Below are 21,398 nucleotides of genomic sequence, written 5' to 3'. Positions count from 1 at the left end.
AAATCTAGAGTGAACCGCTCTGTTGTGAATATCGAGGAGCTGGGGGAAAAGGTTTAATTAGGCTGCAAGAGCACGGTTCCTAAAATACGTCTTGCAGTAAAGTCGCCTGTCATGCAAAATAGGTGAATTTCTGCCAGCCGGTTTATTCAGTGTCCTTGAAAGGGGATTTTTCAGTTTAGGGAAGCATTTTGCCTATTCTACAAAATAGGCAACATACGGTTGCTGAATTTGCAAAGTGAATACATTTGCTGATTCTGTTTGCAAAATGGGTACGCTTAGCTATTTTTCTGCCTATTTTGTAGCAGACCCTATTTTTAGCAAAGCCCATCTACGTGCCAACGTTTCTTTCTGGCTCTTTTACTTTCTGGGGTATTGTCGCTGCCCGGGGCTGGCTGGAGCAGGGGCAGAGCTCGGTCCCTGCAGGGTCCAGCCCCGAGAGCCTCCCCAGAGGATCTGCAGGGCTTCCTCCTGCCTCCACCGAGGACGGCATAGCAGAGTGCATTTCATTGCCATCAGAGGGGTGATGCTGCAGAGAGAGGAGGGTAAAGGGAGCTGTTCTGGCTGTAAGAGGTTTATCTCCATCAGCCAGGGAGACAAAGCCGTGGGGCTTGCATGGGAATTGGACTGGTTCCCCCTGTCACCTTTGCTCTTCCCCTCCCCTCCGAAGAGCTGCTCCGTTCCCTGGAGCTGTGAGAGTGTGGGCTGTGGGAGGGCTCGGGCTCGGCACAGCCTACGAACTGCCTTCAGCTGCTACGGCGGTGTTACTATTCATCCATTTTTAGATACGCATGTCAAGTCCGATTTTGCTCCCCATCACTTACTTGGGTGATGGAGAAACTGATGGGCTGGTGAGCCCAGCCGGGAAGGGGAGCAGAGGGAGCACCGATGCTAAAAGCCGGCACAGATGGTTGCTCAGGAATGGACACGCTTGCTTAAGGCTGCTCGGAGGATGCTTGAAGAAGGCAGAGACGCTTCTGCTCCTGAAGTGCCTGACCGGGAGCTTCTCCTGGTGATTGAGCTGTGAAGATCTGGGGAACGCACAGCGCTATAAGGTGCCTGTAATCTTGGCTTTTGAAGGATGGCAAAAGATTGCAGGGAGCATGTATCCCAGCTGGATCAAAAAGCGCTAGACAGGGATGCTGCAGACCAGCCCCGCTGTGGGGGGGGTTGAAGCTTGCATGGCAGGAAGGATCTCTTTGCTCCATGGTGGGAAGGGGCTTTAAGAAAGCAGATGCAAGTCAGAAGCGTTTGGCCGGCCCGTAACAGAGCTGTGCTCCGGAGGGCTGAGCCGTGTGAGCGGGGAGCTTTGGTGCTGCCTGCCCCGCTGCCAGGGTGTCAGCTACGGGGAAATCGGCAGTGTGACGCTGATGTTGCTTTTTCCATCATGCAAATGCCAGTTCCTTAAAAGAGGAATTCTGGATAAAGCTTTCATCCGGTTGTCCCAAAGAGTGGAGGAAAAGGAAGAAAAAAAGCTTTCCTGCTGGCTGCAAAACAGCCCGGTGGCCGTGCCAGGCGGCTTTGCCGGGGCGGTGGCAGTGCAGGACCCAGCGCCGGCTCATTCCTACAGGGAATGAAAAACCTTTGAAAGCCTCAAAGCTTCTCACCAGACCGAGCCCTCGTGCTGGCCGCGCCGCAGGCTGGCACGCAGCACGGGGCACCAGCTGCCTGCCGGCGCTGAGGCTTGATAAACTTTGCGGGGTATTTTTAGCCTCTTCCCAAATGCGATGCTCTGAAAGCAGGAGGATGTAGCAGATTTGCTGGCAGGGTGGGAGCTCTCGTTTTCAGGGGGGCTGATAGCATCGCTTCAGGAGGGGTAAAAACACAGCAGCTGTGATTTCTCCGAGCTGCCATGGTTTGTTGGCATTACCTATAGCTCCTCGCCCGCAGCGCGAGATTCTCCTTGGTGGCTTTTAGGGCATTTTTGGTTTTGTTCTCATTCCTCGCTTTCATCTTACGGCCATTTCCTTTAACTCCTGCCGAAACCCAAGCATCTCCTGTGCATCTATGCGGGGCAGGAAAGCCTCTGGCTCCGGCTGTGCAAATGGGAATTATTTGTTGGGGGGAGCGTTAGTCTGCATCAGCTGCAGGGTTTGAGGCGCTTTGTCCGCCCCACGTTACTGTCAAGGTGCCTCCAAAAGGCCACGGGGATCGCAGGATGTGTTGCTGCGCTTGGGTTATTGCCAGGTCCGGGATGGCCGGACCAAACCCATGTGCCAGGATCGGCGTGACACTGGCCGCGGGTTGCTGCCGGTGCCTGGCACCGGCCACGGGCTGCAGAGCTGCTGGTGCTCGGGGTCCGTGGCACGACTGACCCACTTGGCTCGGGGTAGCCCAGCTGCCTCCTGACCTGGAATTGGGCATTTCCATCGATTTGGGGTTTTTTTTACCTCTCCTTTTTTTTTTTTTTTTTTTTTTTTTTTTGGTGGCTGAGAGAGGGCAAGATGAGAGCAGAGCACATCTGGGAAAACCTACAGCCTTGGACTTCCCTCCAGTCGTGGGGTGGTGGTGGCAAGAGATGAGTTTATTTCTTTGAAATCTGGATTCCCCCCGTCTCCGCTGTGGTACCGAGGGCGGTGCCGAGCCGCCCGTTCTGGAAGGCGGCGTGGCGGGCGGGAGGCGACCTGGGGTTTGCCATTGATTATTTTGCAGAGCGACATCTGCTTTCGCTTCCTGATTCGGGGCCTAGAAGGCATTTGTTTCACTCAAAATGAAACCTTTAAAACCCCCTCTGGTCGCCCAGCTGCTTTCACGTGAGGCTGGGCACCATCGCTCCTGTCACCGCTGCAGCTGCCGGGGACCATGGCCGGGCATCTTCTCGGTGGGGACCTTGCCTGTCCGTGGGCATTTTCCTCCAGCAAGACAGTGGCTGGAGGAGGGAAGAGCGATTCAGGGAGTGGTGGGGGGAAGCTCATTTGTGTTGCAAATGATATTTTAATGTTATGGTTTCTGGGCTGGTCCCGTAAATACCAGGGAGAAGTGTCGTGCTGGACCTGTGTGGGCGGCTGGGTGGGTGTGCCGTGAGGGCGTCACCCAGGGGGACGTGGCACGGAAACCCCTTGCAGCACCGCGTTTCGGCAGAGCCTGGGTTTGCCGTCAGTAGGGATGCGCTCGTCCTGCTCCTGGGCTAAAAAGGCAGAGCAGCAGCTGGAAAAATACTTTGGCTTTCCGGGATGGTGGAGGAGCTGGGGGCATCACGGCACGGTCGGGCCACCGTGCTGTAGAGCCTCGGACAGGGGCTCTTGGTTTCGGGAGCCAGGCCCGTGCGCGGAGCTGCCCGGTGGCCCCAGTCCCATCGGCGCTGCCGGCATGGAGCTGTGAGCGCTGGGGCCGGTGTGTGTGGGTGGGAAGGGGTGCCCGGCTGCGGGCGCCTCGGCAAGCCTCTCCCCGGCACGGCGAGCTGGCAGCTCCGAAATTACAGCTCTGCGTGCCCTGCTCGCGTGGCAGGGACCCGCTCTGCTGCCCTCCTGCCGTGTCCCCTCCCAAGGCCATGTTTGAGTCCCTTCTTGCTTGGTGGCCTCAGGCAGGCGCCTCGCCCCCGTGCATGGCCGGCCGTGTCGGAGCAGGGGCTCCCTCCCCAGCACTGGGGCTTTGGTTGCCGAATCAAGCACCCGAGGTGCTGGAGGGTGCCCAGGCAGGTGTGGTGGGTGGGCAAAGCCACGCTGGGCAAGAGTCCTGGTTTCACCAAAGATGTTGGGTCCGGAAGGGAAAAGCCTGAGGCTACCTGATGGCCTGTTTTGAGAATTTACCTGTGGGTTGGTCCCAGACCCTGGAGCGTGTCCGTGTCCTAATAAACAGTATTTCTTTAAGCAACGTGACTCACGCTCAGCCTGAGCAGCCATCGAGGGACAGGCCTGGAGGAGCTGCCCTTCCCAGGCACATCTCCTGAGCTTCCTCTCTCCCTCTGCCCTTTCAGGAACAGAAGTTTTGCCAGCGCTATGACCAGCTGATGGAGGCCTGGGAAAAAAAAGTGGAGCGCATCGAAAATAACCCCCGGCGCCGTGCCAAAGAGAGCAAAGTGCGGGAATACTATGAGAAGCAATTCCCGGAGATCCGGAAGCAGCGGGAACTGCAAGAGCGCATGCAGAGGTTAGAGGAGAAGCGGTAGGAAGGGGCTGAGCTGGTATCGGACAGCCTTTCTCTTTTCTTTGGGGATGGATGGGTGTGGGATTTGTTCGCGGAAGGAGTGGGCCGGGATGGCTATCGGTCCCTTTTCTCCCCTTCTAGTCGAAGGCAGAAGCCAGCAGACAAGCAGCTTTGCTGCTTTTTGCCCAGGGTGGCTCAGCACAGAGCCAAGAGAGAAGGAAGAATGTCAGGAATGTGGTTGCACATCTCCCCTCTGCTGCTGATCTCCCAGCTGGCCGCGTCGGAGCAAGGGGAGCTCCCTTGTGCTGGCCACCTGGCCGGGCCGGCGCTCATTATTGCCTAGCTGGTGGGCCTAAATGAAGACACACAAGATTTGCAGATGGATTTGGTCGTGTCGACGATGTAATACATGTACACGCTTTGATCAGAGCATGGGCAGCGAGAATAAAGGTCTGCAGAGGTTATAGGAATGACCGCAGACGATATGAAAGGAGTAAAGCGTCTCACTGAAAGGGATGTCCCCTGTCTGTCCCATCCCCTGTCTGTTTTCTCCTCCTCGTTGGAAGCGCAATTGAGGTCATATTGTCTCCTGCCAGGAGGAGACAGGATTTCATGATCTGCACCCTACTTGCTGAAAACTCCCCGTCCTTCCCGTTTCAGTCCTGGGATCTCGCCCAGGGACACCTGATGTGTGCAGAACCCAAATCCTTGTGCCATCATCCCGTCCTTGTGTGGATGGGCCCAAACTTCCTAAACGGTGGCTTTATTTTATCTTAAAGAGAAGGGGAGAAATGGTACTGAGAAATGTTTTAAGGTTTTACGTGCTTAATAGGAACAGTTTTAATTCCTTGGGATGCATGACTGTTATGTGGGGTCGTAGTGGGCGGGGGAGGGGGGGAAGATGTTAATGGCTGGTTTTGATTTAAGAGTTCCTACAGCATTTGCAAACCAGATGTGGTGGCACAGTGCTAACGGCTCGGTGCTAACGCTGACGCCTTTGTGCCATTGCTGCGGTGCGATGAACAGGAGAAAATAATGGGGGGAGAGTATGGTTGGGTATGAAATGTCCTTCTGTTGTAGTGATCCAGGAGGTGGCTGTTGGCCCAGGTAAGGAAGGTTGGTTGAGGCTCTCAACCTGTGAGCCCTAAACCCAGGGGACACAGGGATGGTGCTCTCCGGGCAGGAGTAAGTGCTGTCAGAGCCCGGGGGGTTGCAGCGGGCACTGTTCCCGCAGCGTGGGATGGGGTGGCCTGGGTGGGGTGTTGGGATATGGCCATTATGGAGGGCAATAAGAAGGGCAACAGGCCCAGCGAGTTGTCATGAATGTGGTTTACAAAATGGAGCATCAGTGTCTGAGTGTTGCACTGCCCTTTCCCAGCAGGGTAGGACAGAGGGGCAGCGGCGGGCTCTCCATGTCGGCCGCGCGCAGCGAGCACGAGGTGTCAGAAATCATCGACGGGCTCTCAGAACAAGAGGTGAGACCGGGTTGTCCTTCCTCCTCCTCTTCACCCCTTGCTCCGGTCTTCTCTGAGGAAGCCAGGAGAGTACCACCAGGTCCCACGCCAGGCCCCATGGTGAAATCTAATACCAAATCCTACTAATTTCAGGCCACGCGGAGGGTGGGGAGGTTGCCATGATGCCTAATAGGCTTTCTGGACGGGATCCAAAGTGAGGTGTTCGTTTAATACCCAGCAGTGTCTTTCCAGCCACCCGAGAGATGCGACCGAGTTGTGCAATGGTTCTGCAGGAGCAGAACACGGAGCAAAGCACCTCAGGAGCTGGTGGCCAGTGGGTAGGGTTTATCGGCATTCAGCTGCCTCTTAGGGACCTGAAACCCCAGCACGCTGCTCATCCTGGGTAGCACCCTCCAAACACCTCCTGGCTGTTGGTTTAAACTGGAAGCGGAGGTGGGAAGGGAAGGGAATGGTGCCCTGGATGCCGGGTGGAGGGGTTTTTCTGTTTCGTTTTATTTTGAATGGGCTGTGCGGCTTGACACAGGGGAATCCTATGGAATGAATGGTTTGTACGTGAGCCAGTTGGCCCACATCTTCTGGGAGTGCTCCATTCATCTTGAAACATCGCCGTGACCTTGGCTTCATTTGGATCTGGTTTCACAAGGGTTCCACTCTCTTGGCACGGAGGCGAGCTGCAGTGAATGGATCGCGTTTGGGAGGGGAGAGCAGCCATTGCCCAGCAATAGCTGAGATGTTTGCTGCCTCTGCACCACGGTTCGCTCCCTGCCCTGGGTCTCAGGCAGTTTGCTGTTAGCCGGTTAAGGCGATGACCCGGAGGACACGGATCTCGGAAGCGGAGGGAAATTTCACAGCTCTGCAGAGGTTATGGCCAAGGGGAGTGTTAGATGATTGCCTCCGACCTCCTGCACAGTGTGCTGCTAAACTCCACCCCAACAGCCTTCTGCTGAGCGCCAAGGCACCGCTTTGCTTGTCTCAGAGGAGACCTTAAGAGCTTCCAGCCCTTCCACAGGGTTGGAAGGAGCAGGGAGGTGAGAGCCGGGGAGCACGGCTGGCGGCAGGGGCCAGCTCTCCGCCCCAGCGCATTGCTGGAGAGGAGAGAGGTCTGGCTGCCCGCCGGCGGGGTGTATCTGCAGCGCTCGGCACCCCGAGACCCTGCCAGACGAAGGGAGAGGCCCTGCGCTCTCAGCTGCAGGCAGCGCTCCTGCCAGCTGCCTCTCTGCCTGCCACGGCTCTGCACAGGGGCTTTCTCCCTTCGGCTGGGGCCGTCTGCGGTTGTCAGGGTCGATGCTCTGGCTGCAAGCTGTCCCTGACCTCCCACCATGAGATGGCACCCCCAGGGCATCTGAAGCAGCTGGTTGCTAAATGAGAGGCATCCTAGTGAGGACGAGGAACGTGATGAAATGAGTCAAAACGTCCGTGTCTCTGCAGAGAGCTGTGTTTTAGGAAGAGGAGGTTGGGTCTGACCAGTCCCAGCGGGGAAGCAGAGCGGTGCTGGGCAGGCCTGGGTCGGCAGCTTGCTGGAGGGATTGGGCATTACTGTTCTCCCAGGAACCAGCGTCGAGCTGTAAATTAAAATAATAGCACTTGAGACCTGGCCTTCCTGGGTCAAGGGTTGGAATTTATGTCTGACCAGTGCCGGGTTGGAATTTATGTCTGACCAGTGCCATCCCAGGTGGCAGGGAGGACTTGGAGCGATGGTGCTGCTGGCAAATGAAAGAGGGTGGCCAGAGCATCCCTTCATCCCCGCAGGGCAGACCTGTGCCGGGGGACCACCAGCAGCTCAGCTGAAGGGACAGTCCCAGTGTTCAGGCAGGGGATGGCACAAATGAGACATCACATTGGCCTCTCTGTTGCAAATACTTAAGGAAACCAGCGTGCCCAGTCTGTCCTGGTGTGCAGCCAGGGCTCTGGATGAACTTTGCACTTGAATAGGATGGAGTCAGGGCATCAGATCATGTCCCAGGGTGTTGCAGTAAGAGGAAAGAAAGGAATGACGGCCCTGTTACGGTGACATTTGAAACCTCCTGGAACAATGCTAGGTTTCCTGTGGAAGGGAAGCACGACATCTCCCTCTGCCCACCCTTTCAGAAAGCTTTGCAGAGCTGACCCGCTTCCCTTGCAATTTGGGGTGGGGGCCTGAACCTCCACGTGTCTGTGGGTTTGATGGCTGGGAAGAGGTTTGCATTCCCCGTGCCACCCCTGCTTTGACTTGTCTCCCATCATGGTCAGGAGCTGTTTTGCTTAAGTCAGACATTTCCATGTGGTATCTTAAAGCCTTTTATTTCAAAATGTAAGATTGTTTCCTGGCTGACAGCAATAGCCTCTTTCAGCATTTGATTTACAATTACTCTAGCAATAAAGCTGTCTAGTGCTTGCTTTTGAATTCTCCTGTTCCTCCGCCTGTCCTTTCCGCTCGAACATCTGTCCCCTGCTGTCCCCGCGGGCCCATGGTGCTGACCAACTGTTCTCTCTGCTTTCCCCAAAGAACCTGGAGAAGCAGATGCGCCAGCTCGCTGTCATCCCGCCCATGCTCTACGATGCTGACCAGCAGCGTATTAAATTCATCAACATGAACGGCCTCATGGATGACCCCATGAAGGTCTACAAGGACCGGCAGGTGATGAACATGTGGAGTGAACAGGAGAAGGAGACATTCCGGGAAAAGTGAGTGCAACCTACACACCTCCCTTTGCGCAGCCCTTGGGAAACGTGCCCAGGACCCGTGCGATGCTTTGGCCGGGGCCCCAGCACGCTAAGGCGTGAATTTCCCAAGGGCTTGTCTTGCCCCCCAAGGGACACAGCCGCGGTCTCTGTGTTGCCTTGGACCTGGGCACAGGGTGATGCACCTGCACAGAAACCTCAGGCCTTTCTGTATGGTTGGTGTGTTCGTGCCCACGTGCAGAGATGCGGGAAGCTGCCGCTCACGACAGGGCGAGAACTAGAAGGTTTTCTGCTTCTGCTTCCCCCCATTGTATCGGCCAGTTTAAGGATAAAGCCAATGCTCCGTACGCTGTTACATTTTGGATTTACATGCCTGTCCTTTGCGCGCTGCATGTCCAGAGGGATTCTTGGGGCTGTCAACATCCAACCGCCCCATGCAGACCTCCTCAGGCTGCAGCTTCCAGCCGGTGCCCGTCCCTCAGCACTCTGTCCTGCTCTCTGCAGGACTTGCCACCAGCTGCTCTTTCCGTGGATGCATCAGACACGCGCAAACTCTGTCTGCGGTGCTTTCTCCTGTTTGCAAGCGGCGCTTGAGAACAGCTTTGCCTTATCGACTGAGATCACTTGGGGGGATTGCTGATCCCTTCCCTGGGTACCACCACGCTGTCAGCCAAGCTGTGGGGCCCAGCTCAGTCCCGCATCCGGACTCCTCCATGTCTCATAGCCTAGCAGGGACCCCAGTGTGTTTTCACAGAGGACCAGAGCATCCTTGGTGCCCCCAGCGTGCCCTGTGTGTCTGGAAAAACACAGCTGGCGTTCAGCTTCCAGCAGGATGAGCTCTGCCGGGGCTCGCTGCTCTGGACGCAAGGGACACAGGGGCACGTGGGTGCACCGGGGCCACCTCGTCCCTTGCAGCAGCACCGCCTTAGTCTGGCCTCCGGACGATTGTGAGATGGCTCCGTGGATTACCAGCAGGCCCACGGCCAGCCACGCTGGAAGCCTCTCCGTGTCCAGAATCCCTCCTCCTGTCCCTGCTTGTGATGACTCCTGTTTGCAGCTGAAATAACTAATTGCCGAGATGGACCGAAAAAGAACAAAACAAGCAAACAGGCTCCGAGCCTTTGGTAGAGGAGAATCCTCATTGCTAATTAGCCTTAAAATGTGACACTCCAAACAGCAAGGCTTGCCCGCAAATGACGCAAAGCCTAATTACTTGGTCTTTAATGGCGGGGCTGCGCCTGGCTAATGGGGCTGGAAGAATCCACACCCAGCTCGTGCATCCTGCTGTGCACGGTGGTTTCTGTGTCATCACCGTGGGTGATGCGGAGCTCGAGGCATAAATACAGCAGGATTTCAGGGCTCTCACAAAGCTCGTTTTAAGAGATTGGTACTTAGGAGCTGTAAGGAGGGCCAAGGGAGGCTTGCCCCGGCTCTCGCCCTGATCCTGGTGCGCGGGGAGCCGAGCTGCCTGGTGTGCTGCAGCTTCTGGCCTGGGTGTTTAAGGTGAACCAAAGTTGTGTCATCTGTGACCATGACCCAGAGCTGGCCTCTTCCTGAGACCGTGAAAATCTGGTGCAACCTTTTGCTCAGCCCATGAGGAAGTCTGATTTGATTTGCTTCTGGGCAGGATTTCAGGTGTCTTTATTGAGAGCCCATCGCTAGCCTGCTCCCCGGGGGGCCGTGGTTTGCTGGTGAAGGAGCGGGGATGGCTGCGGTACCCCTGGATCCCACTCAGGCGTCGAGACCCTGTCGTGCTGGGCACTGTGAGAACGCAGCATCCGTCCCTCATCACGGGGACACGGCCTGGCCCATGAAAAGCAGTGGATTGTCATCTGCATTGCCCCCGATGCTGCGTTACCATCACTGATAACGTGGCCTTGAAAACCCTGTGCCTTGGTCAGCCCTTGGCTTGCGCTGCAAACAGCGTGACAGGCCAGCTCCAGAGCTGTGCTCTGATCCCAGGCTGTCTGAGCAGTCCAGCTGCTTCGCTTTTGCTGGTTTTTTTTGCTTAGTTATTCTGGTTTCTTTTTTCTTTTACTTATTCAGTCACATGTCTTGTGGGATCTCCCTCGTGTCTGTTATATCTGGAGGGGGTAGGGGGGTGAATTTTGCCCTTCAAAACACTTGATGGCAAAAAGGCTGATAGAGACTTGGGTCCCCATTAAGCATCCGAGCATCATGCTCCCATTGCTGTCCATGCTCCCACCTCCCACGTCCCCCACCCTGTCCTACGTTGTCACCCACAGTGGCCTCGTGCTGGCTGCAGCAGAGATGAGATCCCTTGCTTTGGTGACTGGTTGCGGTGACGGGGCTCTTGCAGTGCCACCCAAACCAGATGGGGGTCCTGCATCAAGAAGGGCATCGGCGCGTGGGTGACAGCACCCACATCCTGCTGCCACGGCTGAAGTCGGGCAGGCCCTCGCTGAGCTCAGCTCGCTGCCCTGACCCTGACCTTGCCGGCGGGGCTGAGCGACGAAGGCGGGAGGAGAGGGCTCGGCCAGCAGTCCCGGGGGAATCACCGGCAGGGCTGGAGGCACCGAGCTGCTCAACACGTCCTGCCCGCGTTGCACCCACACCGCAGCTCGCCCGCCTCTTTCCTCCAAACCGTTTGCCCAGGGCACGGAGCTGTCAGCTCCTGGGAGCTGGCGGAGCCGCGTGTGGCGAGCGGGGCTGGCCCTGGCCACTCGGCTCCCCGGGGCAGAGCCCGTGCTGGCGGCAGCCACGCTGCTGGGGCCAGCACTGTGCTGCTCCAGCTCTGGCACAAGAGCCAGGCTGCCCACGCTTTGGTGATGCACCGGTTAAGTGTCCTCCTGCCAGCTGGAGCACCTCGTGCCAAGGGCTTGTTGGCCTTCAGCGCTTCCCCACCAGCTAGGTGAAGGGATTCGTTGGAGGAGACGTCTTTGCGCCCAGGGACAGCTTCCCCCGCAGCGGGCGATGCTCCCTCCCGGGCTGCCAGAGCCGTGGGTGAGCCTGCTGACAGCTCCTCTGCTCGCTGGGCAGGAGGCAGCATTCCTCGGAGCCGCCGTGCCACCGGGGATCTCTTGAGCAACTCTGCAACGTGGCAGCTCTGTGCTTCCTCCCGAGGTTTGGGTTTCCCTTCCCGTCCTTTGCAGCTGCTCCTGACAGCCCAGCCGGGCTTGGGGTCCGCTCAGCGGTGGGGACACCCCCGGCCATGCTGTGGGGTGCTTGTGCTCAGCCATTGATGGCAATCCCTCGCCCTTTCCTTGCCAAATCCTGAGGCCTCGGCCAGGTGTGCAGCTGCCCTCCGCGCCCATCCTGCCATTGGTTTGGGCTTGGGTGGCCGTGGGATCGAGCAGGGTGACAGGCAGCTGTCGGGCGCTGCCAGCCCCCCAGCCCTCTCCCACCCCGTGGTGAACATCAGCGCATCGAAGCTCCCAACCAGCCCAGCTCCACTGGGCTAAATTTAAAGTTCCTGTCTTCCTGGGAAGCTGAGCAGCAGACAAATATTTTCTCAAACCCCTAAGTCCCTCGGGGAGCCGGCCTCGCTGCTTCAGGCACAGCAGCCCAGCTGCAAGGCGGGTCGGAGCCGGCACCCACACTAACCCTCTCCCTCTCGGTCCCGCAGGTTCATGCAGCATCCAAAGAACTTCGGCCTGATCGCATCCTTTCTGGACAGGAAGGTAAGCCTCCCTGCCTGCCTTCAACCTGCCTGACTCCCTCTCTTCTCCATCCTGTGGCTCCCTTTGGTGCTGGAGCAGCCGGCGGATGCTGGGCACCTGTGGGCGGTGGTGGCTCAGAGCCCCGGGCATGGTCCAGATGCCTCCTGGCTCCTGTGGAGACAAGGGACTGACTCAGCCGCGGAGAGACAGGGAGCTCAGAGCCGCGAGATGTGTGAAGGCATCCAGCCTGGCGCGTAGGCGTCGCAGCCCACCCCGTGATCTGCCTGGGGGAGCTGCTTTCCTCCGTCTCCTGGAGGCATTTTGCACCAGCCAGGCTGTCGCACAGGGGGTACGGGCACCCGGCTGCCCAGCGCAAAGCAGAGGAGTGCCCTCCTCATGCAGGGAGGGGATCTTGAGGGTGGGCTGAGGCCCAGTTCATCCAGCAGTTCGGGCTGGTGTCGCGTAAGCGCACACACCTCCCCTTGGTGTTCAGGAATAGTTTGCTCGCAGGAGGGCCTGACCTTTCCCAAGCCTCTGCGTCGTGCTTCTTGGACTTGGCTTTTTGCTGTTAATTGGGCTGATAGAAGAAAGGTTTGAAAAAGAGATCTAAAGGAAGGGCGAGTCTCTGGTCCCGTTCTGAGTAAGGCCGGGTACCTTCTGTGGGTCAGGCTTTATGGGCAGATCCTGGACAGAGCCAGCCTGGAAAGACAACGATGGACCAGGGGCTCTCCTGAGCAGGAAACGCGAGAGCTGCTGCTTCTCGGGTCCTTGCAGTTAGTTGCACCCTCTGCCCATCTCATGCACTGTCTCATCCACGCAGTGTTCGCTTGCTCTGGGTGAACCCCTCTGCTTTCAGGGGGGTGGCCTGCAGATGTCTCTTCCAGCCTAAATTATTCTCTGATTCTCAGAGATGAGATTCTCTGATGACTCAGGCTGGAGAAATAATTTATAAGACCTTGACTTTCCTGTCCGAAGCAGCAAGCAAGCAAAGGTCAGCAGCAACCTCGTGCTGCTGTTGTCACTGTAAGACACCAGGCTCTTTTCAGCCTTTCCGACTTGTTAAAGCCGAAAGCGGTGGGACTTGGATGATGCTCACAATCCAGTCTGTGTTCCAAGCTGTAAAATGTCTTCTAATTTTATTTGTACTCGTTTGTAAATCAGGCTGTAATTATGATACAGAACACATCCATTATCCTGTTGGAGAGAGATGCAAAGTATGGCTCAATGTAATGAATTAATAGATTTTTAAATTGCATTATAAAAAAATAGTGATCTTAGCCCTTGGAACAGATGACTGTAAGTTTTTGTGTTCGCGCGTGTGTGTATAATCAGGGCTAGATTAGAAAGAGATCCAATTAACACTTTAAAAGTTGCAATCTGTTTTTGCAAATGGTTCCACTCCTTGCACAGGGATAGGGAGAGCGCAGCCCCCATGCACCCCCCGGGAGCACGCAGCAGCATCCTCTTCCCAGGCGCTTGCAGGCGTGATGGGTCTGTGGGAGTATTTCTCTTCATGCAATCGCTGATCCTGTGTATGAAGCTGTAGCCCAAGACCAGCGTTCAGGTGCCCACCCAGTTCAGCACAGGACTTTTCCCAGCGTGGCACGCTCTCTGCTCTTCAGGAGCAGAATATGGCCTGGCCACAGCTCCTTGTTTTCCTAAAGTGTCCGATCTGGGACGGCGCTCACGGAGCCAACCGCTGGAACGGGAGTTGGGATGGTGGCTCCCAAGAGCCGGGATCTCAATCTGTCCGCGAGAAAGTCGTGCGCGCTCGAGCCGGCGAGCTTAATGGCTGGAAATAACGCTAGCTGACAGTCACGTGGCAGGTTGTGCCCCGCGTAACCGCAACAGAGGGTGACAGGCGGCTCTCCTTCTTCTGCCTTTAGTTGCCACAATCATCTGGGGTCAGCCCTTCCCCCTGCTTTGCTTCCAACGCGGGGTGCTCGCTGCTCTGCACCCCCGTCTCGGCACGCCTGCGGGACGGCCCCGCTCTGTCCCTTGGGAGAGCTGAGCCTTTTTACTAGGACAGCGTGCAGTTGCCCCCCTCTTCCAGCTCCATCGAAGGGCTTTGGGAGGGAGATGCAGGGAGGCCTGATGGGGCTGCACATCTTCAGAAGTAGCAGGAAACCTGGCAATGGCAGGGCCTGAACGCTGCTCCTGGAAATCTGCACCCCGACACAGCGAGGGGCCGGGACCTTCTGTTCCCTGATTTGCCCATGTCGTTGCAGACGGTGGCAGACTGCGTCCTGTATTACTACCTGACCAAGAAGAATGAGAATTACAAGAACCTCGTAAGAAGGAATTACCGGCGGCGCGGGAAGAGCCAGGTAAGAGCTGGAGGAGCGCGTGGAAACGTCGTCCCTTGGGCTGAGCGAGGAGCTGCAGCGCTTTGCACTTGCAGCTTCTCAGCAGCGCTTTCTCTGAGCACCCCAAATGCTCCCTTTCTCCCCTCCCCAGATGGAGATCTTGCTTGCAGACTGCGATGGGGCTGTGGTTTTGCTCTGTGTAGCTTTTCAGAACATGCTGTTTTCTGGCAGTTGATGTTTGTCCGTCTCCGTGCCAAGGTCAGAATAGCTTTAAAAAAGCAAACAACAAACCCAGGATGCTTGAAAAAGGGGGTGGAGTGAACACAGAAAACCTGGCCAGGTGTCAGGAGTAGCACGGGGCTGCCTGTGCAGCCTGCGGCTCTGTGCGAGAGCTGAGCGGGGCCCGTTTCCCTCTCCCCTCCGGAGACGGCAGCCGGTGTGCCAACGGGGACGGGGCTCCTGAGGCTGCGTGCTGGGTGGGGATGCTCCTGCCTTGCGGAGCCTGCCCAGGGCTCTTCCTGCAGGCAGAGGTATGGGAGGAGAATGACTTGGGTGGGAGTGACTTCTGGTGACCGCCTGAGCAGAGGCATATAAAGCTATCCGAAGTGCCGGAGGGTGTCTGAGATCCCTGCGGGGGCCGGCAGATTTGGCGCTGAAGCTAGAGGAGACCCTTAGCCCTTTGGTTAAGGGCTGGGCAGGTGCCTAGGGCACCACGAGGTGCCTGGGGTGAGCGACTGAATCAACCCTTGCTGTTACCGTGGCCAGGATACAAATCTAGACGTGACCCTGCCAGTGTTGCTGCTGATACCACGATAGCAGGTACCCAGATAAGCGCTAATATTTTGGGTAGGTTCCTTGTCCCCGCAGATGCTTTCAGCCAGAGGAAGGTCCCGCTGGTGGATCCCCGGGTCCATGAAGTGAACATTTATCCATGTCATGAGGAGAGTGAGGTGACCGCAAAGGGAGTATCTCTCCAGATAACGTGGGGATAGGGATGGAAAAACTGGCCTGGCCCATGCCACCGCTGACATCAGCAGCTCCTCACGCTGCATGGCCATAAAAAGCAGCGCTTGGGTCTAGATCCTGATTGGGAGGCAGATAGGTAGCCTCGCTCCAATTTGATTTCTGCAGCATTAAGACATCAGAATAGCTAGCACATGACGAATGTCATGGACGGAGCCCAATTTTCCCTTCTTTTTTTCAGAGACATTAGAGATGGATAAAGCCCTATTAGATTATCCAGTCCCTCTCCCAGCAAACACAGGGTGGTTCCCTCCAGTACATTTTTATAGTGTTTACCATGGTCTGTTTTGGTAGATCACAGCAACTAGAACATGAGGCCACATTTGTTTCTTGTTAGCAGTGGAGACATTTAGCACAGCTCATTCTGGTTTCAGTGTTAAGTTGAGCAAGTAACAAGTGTGGAGGGAGAGCGGCAATCGGAACGCTCTGCTCTGCATCTGCCTACCTCCCTCTGCGGCCACAGACCTGCCGGTCCTGCACCCAGCAGGTACTATTTGTATTTTGGTTTTTAAAAGCATCCAAAGCATCCTTGGCTGCAGAATTTCCCACGGCACTTGCCCTTGCTGATGAGTCTGGTCCAGGGGCAGTGGAGATCGTGTGCTGCCGTTTGGAGCCTTGTTCGGTGCCAGCCTTCGGAAGCAGGGACTTGCTGCATCGACCGTAATAAAAGGCAGGACTGTTTTTGCAAGCAGGGGACAGCAATTTTACAAAAATTGTTAAGAGGGAGGCTGCTGGGCACCGAAGGGAGCGGATCGCCCCTCCGCTGGAGCAGACCTCGACAGAACGTTACTGATTTTGAAAGAAGGGTTGGATCCCTGAGTCTGGGGGGGAAAGCGAAGCAGTGAATATTTCCCATTACTGTTGGATGCTCAGGTGGAAGGTGGGATGTTCAGACGAGCTTTACAAGCCAAGGGCTGGCTGCACAAATAGCAGTAGGAGAGGTGTACAGAACAAGAGTTGCTGCATACAACCGAGCCCGGAGCAGCTCTCCCCCAGAGATCTTGGGGGGTCTTGAGGTGCACATTTTGTGCTGCGATACCTCCAATATTTCTGTATGTCGCTTGCAGCCGTTTCCTGCGAGGCTGCGTGCAGAGCAGCACTGGAAGAGCCTGCGTGCAGGCTTGGGAAGGGCACGCTGCTGCGGAGCTGGTGGGGCAGCACAGCTGCGTCCGTCATTTTAGGGTGGGATTTTAAGGTAATGAAGGAAGGAATATCTTGTTAAAAGTCCTGCCAGAAGCTGGTGGGAGCGGTGAAGCATCTCCCACGCACCCCTTCACGGAGCCGGGGTCTCCCCTGAGCACGGTGCCGATGGGATCTGCTTTCCCGGGCCAGGCTGGGTCACCGTGCGGCTGCACGGGCCAGCACGGGAGAGGTTGGGTACTGGCAAATCTGCCGGGCTGGGATGGAGGGATGCCCCTGGTGGGGTTTTTGCTTAGTGAGGACCTTGAGAAACTGCTCAAATTCTGGCTACGCCTGCAGAAGGTCGTCTCATTTGGGAGTAAGCTGTCCCGGAGGCTCAGCCAGCACCTTGGCTGCGCATCCTCCCTGCTTGTCCCCGGGGGGGTTCCCCTTCATTGTACCGGCTCAGACATTTGCGGGGCTGTCGACCGAACTGGGCCGCGAGGAACTAATCTGAGCTTCAAATAGTTTCTGTTGGCCCCCGACTATTTTTAATCCATGCAGGTCCCTCATCCTGTGGCCTCGCAAAGGGCTGGGGCTGTGTCTGGGGAGCGGCGGTGCTGGGCTGCCCCTGCGCCGGGGGCTCTGCCTTCACCTGCCCGGTCTCAGTCACCAGCGACGGTGACGGGGTGAAGGACGGGAGAGGCGGTGGGACAGCACGGGGACAGGCAGCGTGCAGGGAGGAGACGGGGCTGCCAGCAACCTTCCTGCAGCACTGGGAGACGTGGCACCGCGCTCCCGGCGCTGCCCGTGCTCCAAGCACGGATGTTCCTGCTGGTAAAGGATTCAAAGCAGTTAAATGCTAAAAGTGAGATTTAATTGATTTAGAGGAGGGGAGGAGACGTTGACTTTGATATCAGATGAGAGGAGCGGATGAGGTCTGCTACAAGCGTTTCAAGTGGCCCTGTGCTGTTTTCTTGCTCCTTTTCTCACGGAGAGGTTGGTGGTCTTATTTGTTCTTGGAGGCTGCGGGGAGCTTGAGAGCGAAGTGGAGATAATTACATGTAGAAATAAAGCTACTCTGGTGTCAAGATTATCATTGTGGCCTACTTATTAAAAGTCCATTAAAAAATAAGAATCCCACTGCTCCCTGGCTGATGGTCCCCTGGCAAAGGATATTCCTCATAAAGCTGCTACTTATTGCTAAAAATCTCCTGCCAAGAGCGGGGACTTCACGTGATTCTGCTTCCAGTTTGTCAGAAAACCGAGCGGCCGCCCGCTCCGAGGCGGGGCGCGTGCTCCCGGCACGCCGCCTTCCCCGGCGCCGACGAATGAAAGGCGCCCGCATCTGATGGATCGTTATGCATAATATTCCCGAGATGAAGAGCCTTTCTAAAATAATCCTCTGCGTTTGGGTATGGAAAATGCCATTTAACCCTGAAAGGGGGAAATCAATGGGAAGAGGAATAACTTCCAAGCATGTAATTTCTCACTTGGGGTAGGGGGGGGAGTTTGAGTGATGGTAAAACGATCTGATCCACTATTCGATGTACAATAATAAGCATAAATTTGCATGGGCTTGTAATGAAAGGCCCTTGCGTGGATGTGTTGCCTGGGGGGCTGTCGCAGCCGCTCTTCAGGGTATTTCAAAAAGCATCTCTCTGCGAACACCCCTAATTCTGTAGCAGGGGGCACCAAAATTGAAGCCAGGCAATTAGCGCCATGTGCTTCGCTCTTCGGGCAAGCTGTTCAGCCAGGCTGTAGTAGCGCAAGCGTTGGGCTGAAACCGTGCTGGAAGAAAAGCGACTCTATTTCAACATAATTATTCCGCGTGGAGAGTGTGGGGTTTTTATTCCAGAATAAATCCGCTTTGATTTTGGAGTAGCGTTGCCCACGGGGCAGCGGAGCGGCCGCGGCATGCCTGTTGGGCTTCCTGCAGCAGTGCCAGTGAATTCCCGGGGGGAGAAGCCGCCCAGGTCCCACGCGGTGCCGGGATGGGGAGGCGGGCGGCCGTGCGCTCGCCGGCGGCGGGTCGGTCGGCAGCAGCGATGGGCGGCCGGAGGAGCCGCCTGCCCGCCCTGAGGATGACTCAGGGGTGGATGAAGTCATGCGGCGCTGTGGACGGACGTGGCCTGCAGGACGTGCCGTCATGCCAGTCTCTCTTGGCGCCGCTGCCGGACGGCGCTCACGTATCCCCCCGGTGAAAGGGCCCCGTGCATTAGTGCTGATGCTTTCGAGGACTCGCTCCGGAGAAACTGGAGCCACCCGGACCCCCCCTTCCTCTGCCGGGGAGCGGTGCCGGAGCCGTGCCGGCGGGGCGGGGGCTGCGGCGTGACCTGCCAGGGCAGCCGACGCGGTCCCCTGCCAGGGCCGACAGCCTTTCCCAGGCCCACCCTCTTCCCTGCCCCCTGCCAAAACCCAAATCGAATTATCCATTCTGCCGGCTGTCCCGCCCTCCCCAAACACAAACCATTCCCCTCGCCGACGCGGATAAACAGCCCCAGCCCGGATTTTTATAAACAACCCATTTACTTTTTTTACATAAGTGCCGTCCCAGCCGGCGAGGCTGGCGGGGCTGGGGCTGCCAGACGGGTGCTGCCTGCCCGGGGCTCGGGGTCTGCATGCACCCCGTCCCTGGCGCAGAAGCAGAGCACCCACCACGGACCAGCCTTGTCCTACCATCGCCTCTCCTCCCCCCGTGAGGATCGGGTCTGGAGCTCTGCGAACCGCCTCTTACGCCGCAAATTGTGCGTGTGCCCCCGCTCCGTTAACTACAACGGCTAACGAGATGAATGATGAGTATTTATTTCTGGGAAGCATTTGATTTTCATCAATCCAGGGAGCGGCTCCTCATTAGCGACAAAGGGTTCGACAACTTCTCTTTCAGATGCGGGGAGATAATTGTCATAAAATCCTGGTTTAATAATGCAACACGTCATACAGAAACAGCCCTGGATGTGGGCAGTAAACTTTGCTGCCTCAAATACCAATAAATTATTCTGCAAGCATTTAAGCCCGTGCTGACTTGAGCGCTGTATTTTAAACAGCACTGAGGTTATCAGTGGAGCGGGCAGGGAGGAATGGTTGTGGCTGCAGAGAGGTCTGTAATGGCGCGGTTTGCGTGGCTGGAAACGACGCCTGGGATGTCGGCGTTGGGGTGCGGGTTCATCTTCTGCTGACGGGTGTTGCTGTGACGTGGTCTCTGCTTGTCGTCCTGTCCCCCCGGCTCTGCCCCATCCCGCCGGCTGGGCCGGCTCGGCTCGCTGCTGGGACACAAAGGGGATTGAATTTGGCTCATTTTGTGGACAGATCTGTAGGGGGACAATGCTGCCGGTGGCTGGAGAAACCTGCCTGGCCAGGCTGGGGTGCAGGACCCGTGAGAAGAAGTCAAACCCGGCTAGAGCCCACGGTCCTGGTCCTGCTCGAGTGCAGCCTCGCGGGGAGAAACGTCTCGCAGAGCGTTTATCCCTTGGGAGCTTGGGTGTGCGCTGCTCGGCGCGGGGTCTTGCTCTTTAAAGCCACATCTTCTCATAGCCAAAAAAATCCAGACAAAACCAGCTAACCCCCAGAATCCTCAAAAATGGTCCAAAACCATCCTCACGGAAAGCAGCGGGCTTCCCGTGAGCACGGAGGGTTGTGCTGGAGTGTGTTTGGAGGCAGCAGGTATACAACTTGTAAAGAAACCGTTTTCCATCAGGAAAAGTGGTTGTTTCTGGGAAAACATCCATCTCTCATGCTTTTCCTACAGCTCGGTGTAGCTCGGGCGCTTCCCGGCTCGCAGGGCAGCCTGACAGCAGTGCTGGGGGCATCACGGGCGAGGGCGCGGGGGCTGCAGCCTGTCCTGTACTTTGCTAAACGCTCTCTGCCAGGGGCCCGCGTTCGCTTCCGTGCCTCAAAACGGGAACATCCGCCTGTCCTCTCCGGCGTGCCGAGATTGCCAGGTACCGAGCGTGCGGTTGGGGCTGGCAAAGGGCTGTGAGCCAGGGGCCGTCACTGCCCTGTCACGGGGGAGGTTGAGCACTGGGGTGCCCGCACACACAGGTGGGCGAGGTGTGAGACACGGCGACGTTCGAGACGGTATCGATCCTGTAACCCTCCGTTGGTGCTTGCTCTTTCAGTCCGGGCTCCCGTCGCTCCCAAACCCTGTACCCCGGCTATGCCCCGTAAGGTGCACCATGCCCGTTCCCCCATTACGAGGGCGTTGCAGCTTTCCCGCAGCCCTGCCACCCCTCCAAGGCAGCATAATCGGGCAAACACAAAGGAAACTCGCATTCCTGACATCCCAGCTGCAGTTTTGGGGGTGATGAAACGAGAATGATGTGGCCATATTTGGGAAAAGAATCGAAGGATGCGTTACCGCGGGAGGATGGCCGCTCCGTCCCCGGCTCCCGACGCAGTCTGGTGGGCTGCTGGCAGCGTGGGGACGGCAGCGAGACCTGTGGGCTCGGGGCGGGGACAGGCACCAGCGGGCAAGGACACGCAGCCCGCTTCCCCCTGGGGTAGCACCAGCACGGGCTGCCGATGGACCGCTCGCTCATGGACCCTTTGGCCACCATAGCCAGCCTCTTCCGTGCAGCTTGACCGCGTCTGCAGTTAGCGATAATAAAATAATCACTTAAAAGTGATGTGAGTCCCGCCGTTCCGGTTGGCCCCCGAGTGCGGACTCGTGTTTCTCCAGCAGCGGGTCGATGCATCCTCCCGGCGAGCGCTCCACCACGCCTGCGCCCACGTGAGTGCTCCTCAGGATGGGGGTTTGGGATCCAGGCTGGGCATTGCTGATCCCGGCAGGGGACCTGCAGCGTCTTCCCGGCAGGACGGGGAGCGATAGAAGCGGTTGGATTTTGGGATGAGTTGTTTTATCTGTTGTTGTGATCCAGGTTTGACTGGGAACAGATGGGAAATAGGTTGCGTTGTTGCTAAGTTGCTTTCTGAAGCAGGCACAGCTGAAAATCCTGGAGAAAGCTGCTTCCATGAGGATATGGGGCTTGCTTTGCCCCCACTGCATCTGTAGTGTGCATGGATGCTGCTCTGCGTCCCTTGAGCCACCAACCCAGCACTTTCCTCTGCTGGCAGGGCTCGGAGGGGGGTCGGCATGCGGCCGGGGGGCTGCG

At 57.1% G+C, this 21,398-nt stretch overlaps 1 protein-coding gene across 1 annotated transcript in view; it reads left to right on the top strand.

Annotated features, from left to right (window-relative positions):
• The window catches only part of NCOR2 (nuclear receptor corepressor 2), a 182,696-nt gene that overhangs the window by 89,153 nt on the left and 72,145 nt on the right, over positions 1-21,398 (top strand). Inside the window, exons 9-13 of the mRNA XM_075719315.1 lie at positions 3,914-4,101; positions 5,462-5,558; positions 8,044-8,222; positions 11,806-11,860; positions 14,068-14,166. Coding sequence (XP_075575430.1) covers positions 3,914-4,101; positions 5,462-5,558; positions 8,044-8,222; positions 11,806-11,860; positions 14,068-14,166 — 618 coding nt within the window. The remainder of the gene's footprint in view (positions 1-3,913; positions 4,102-5,461; positions 5,559-8,043; positions 8,223-11,805; positions 11,861-14,067; positions 14,167-21,398) is intronic.

This window comes from Pelecanus crispus, chromosome 11 (assembly GCF_030463565.1).
Source record: "Pelecanus crispus isolate bPelCri1 chromosome 11, bPelCri1.pri, whole genome shotgun sequence".
Taxonomy (NCBI): domain Eukaryota; kingdom Metazoa; phylum Chordata; class Aves; order Pelecaniformes; family Pelecanidae; genus Pelecanus; species Pelecanus crispus.
The sequence above is the reverse complement of the archived record's forward strand: the minus strand, read 5'-3'. Positions and strand labels throughout refer to the sequence as shown.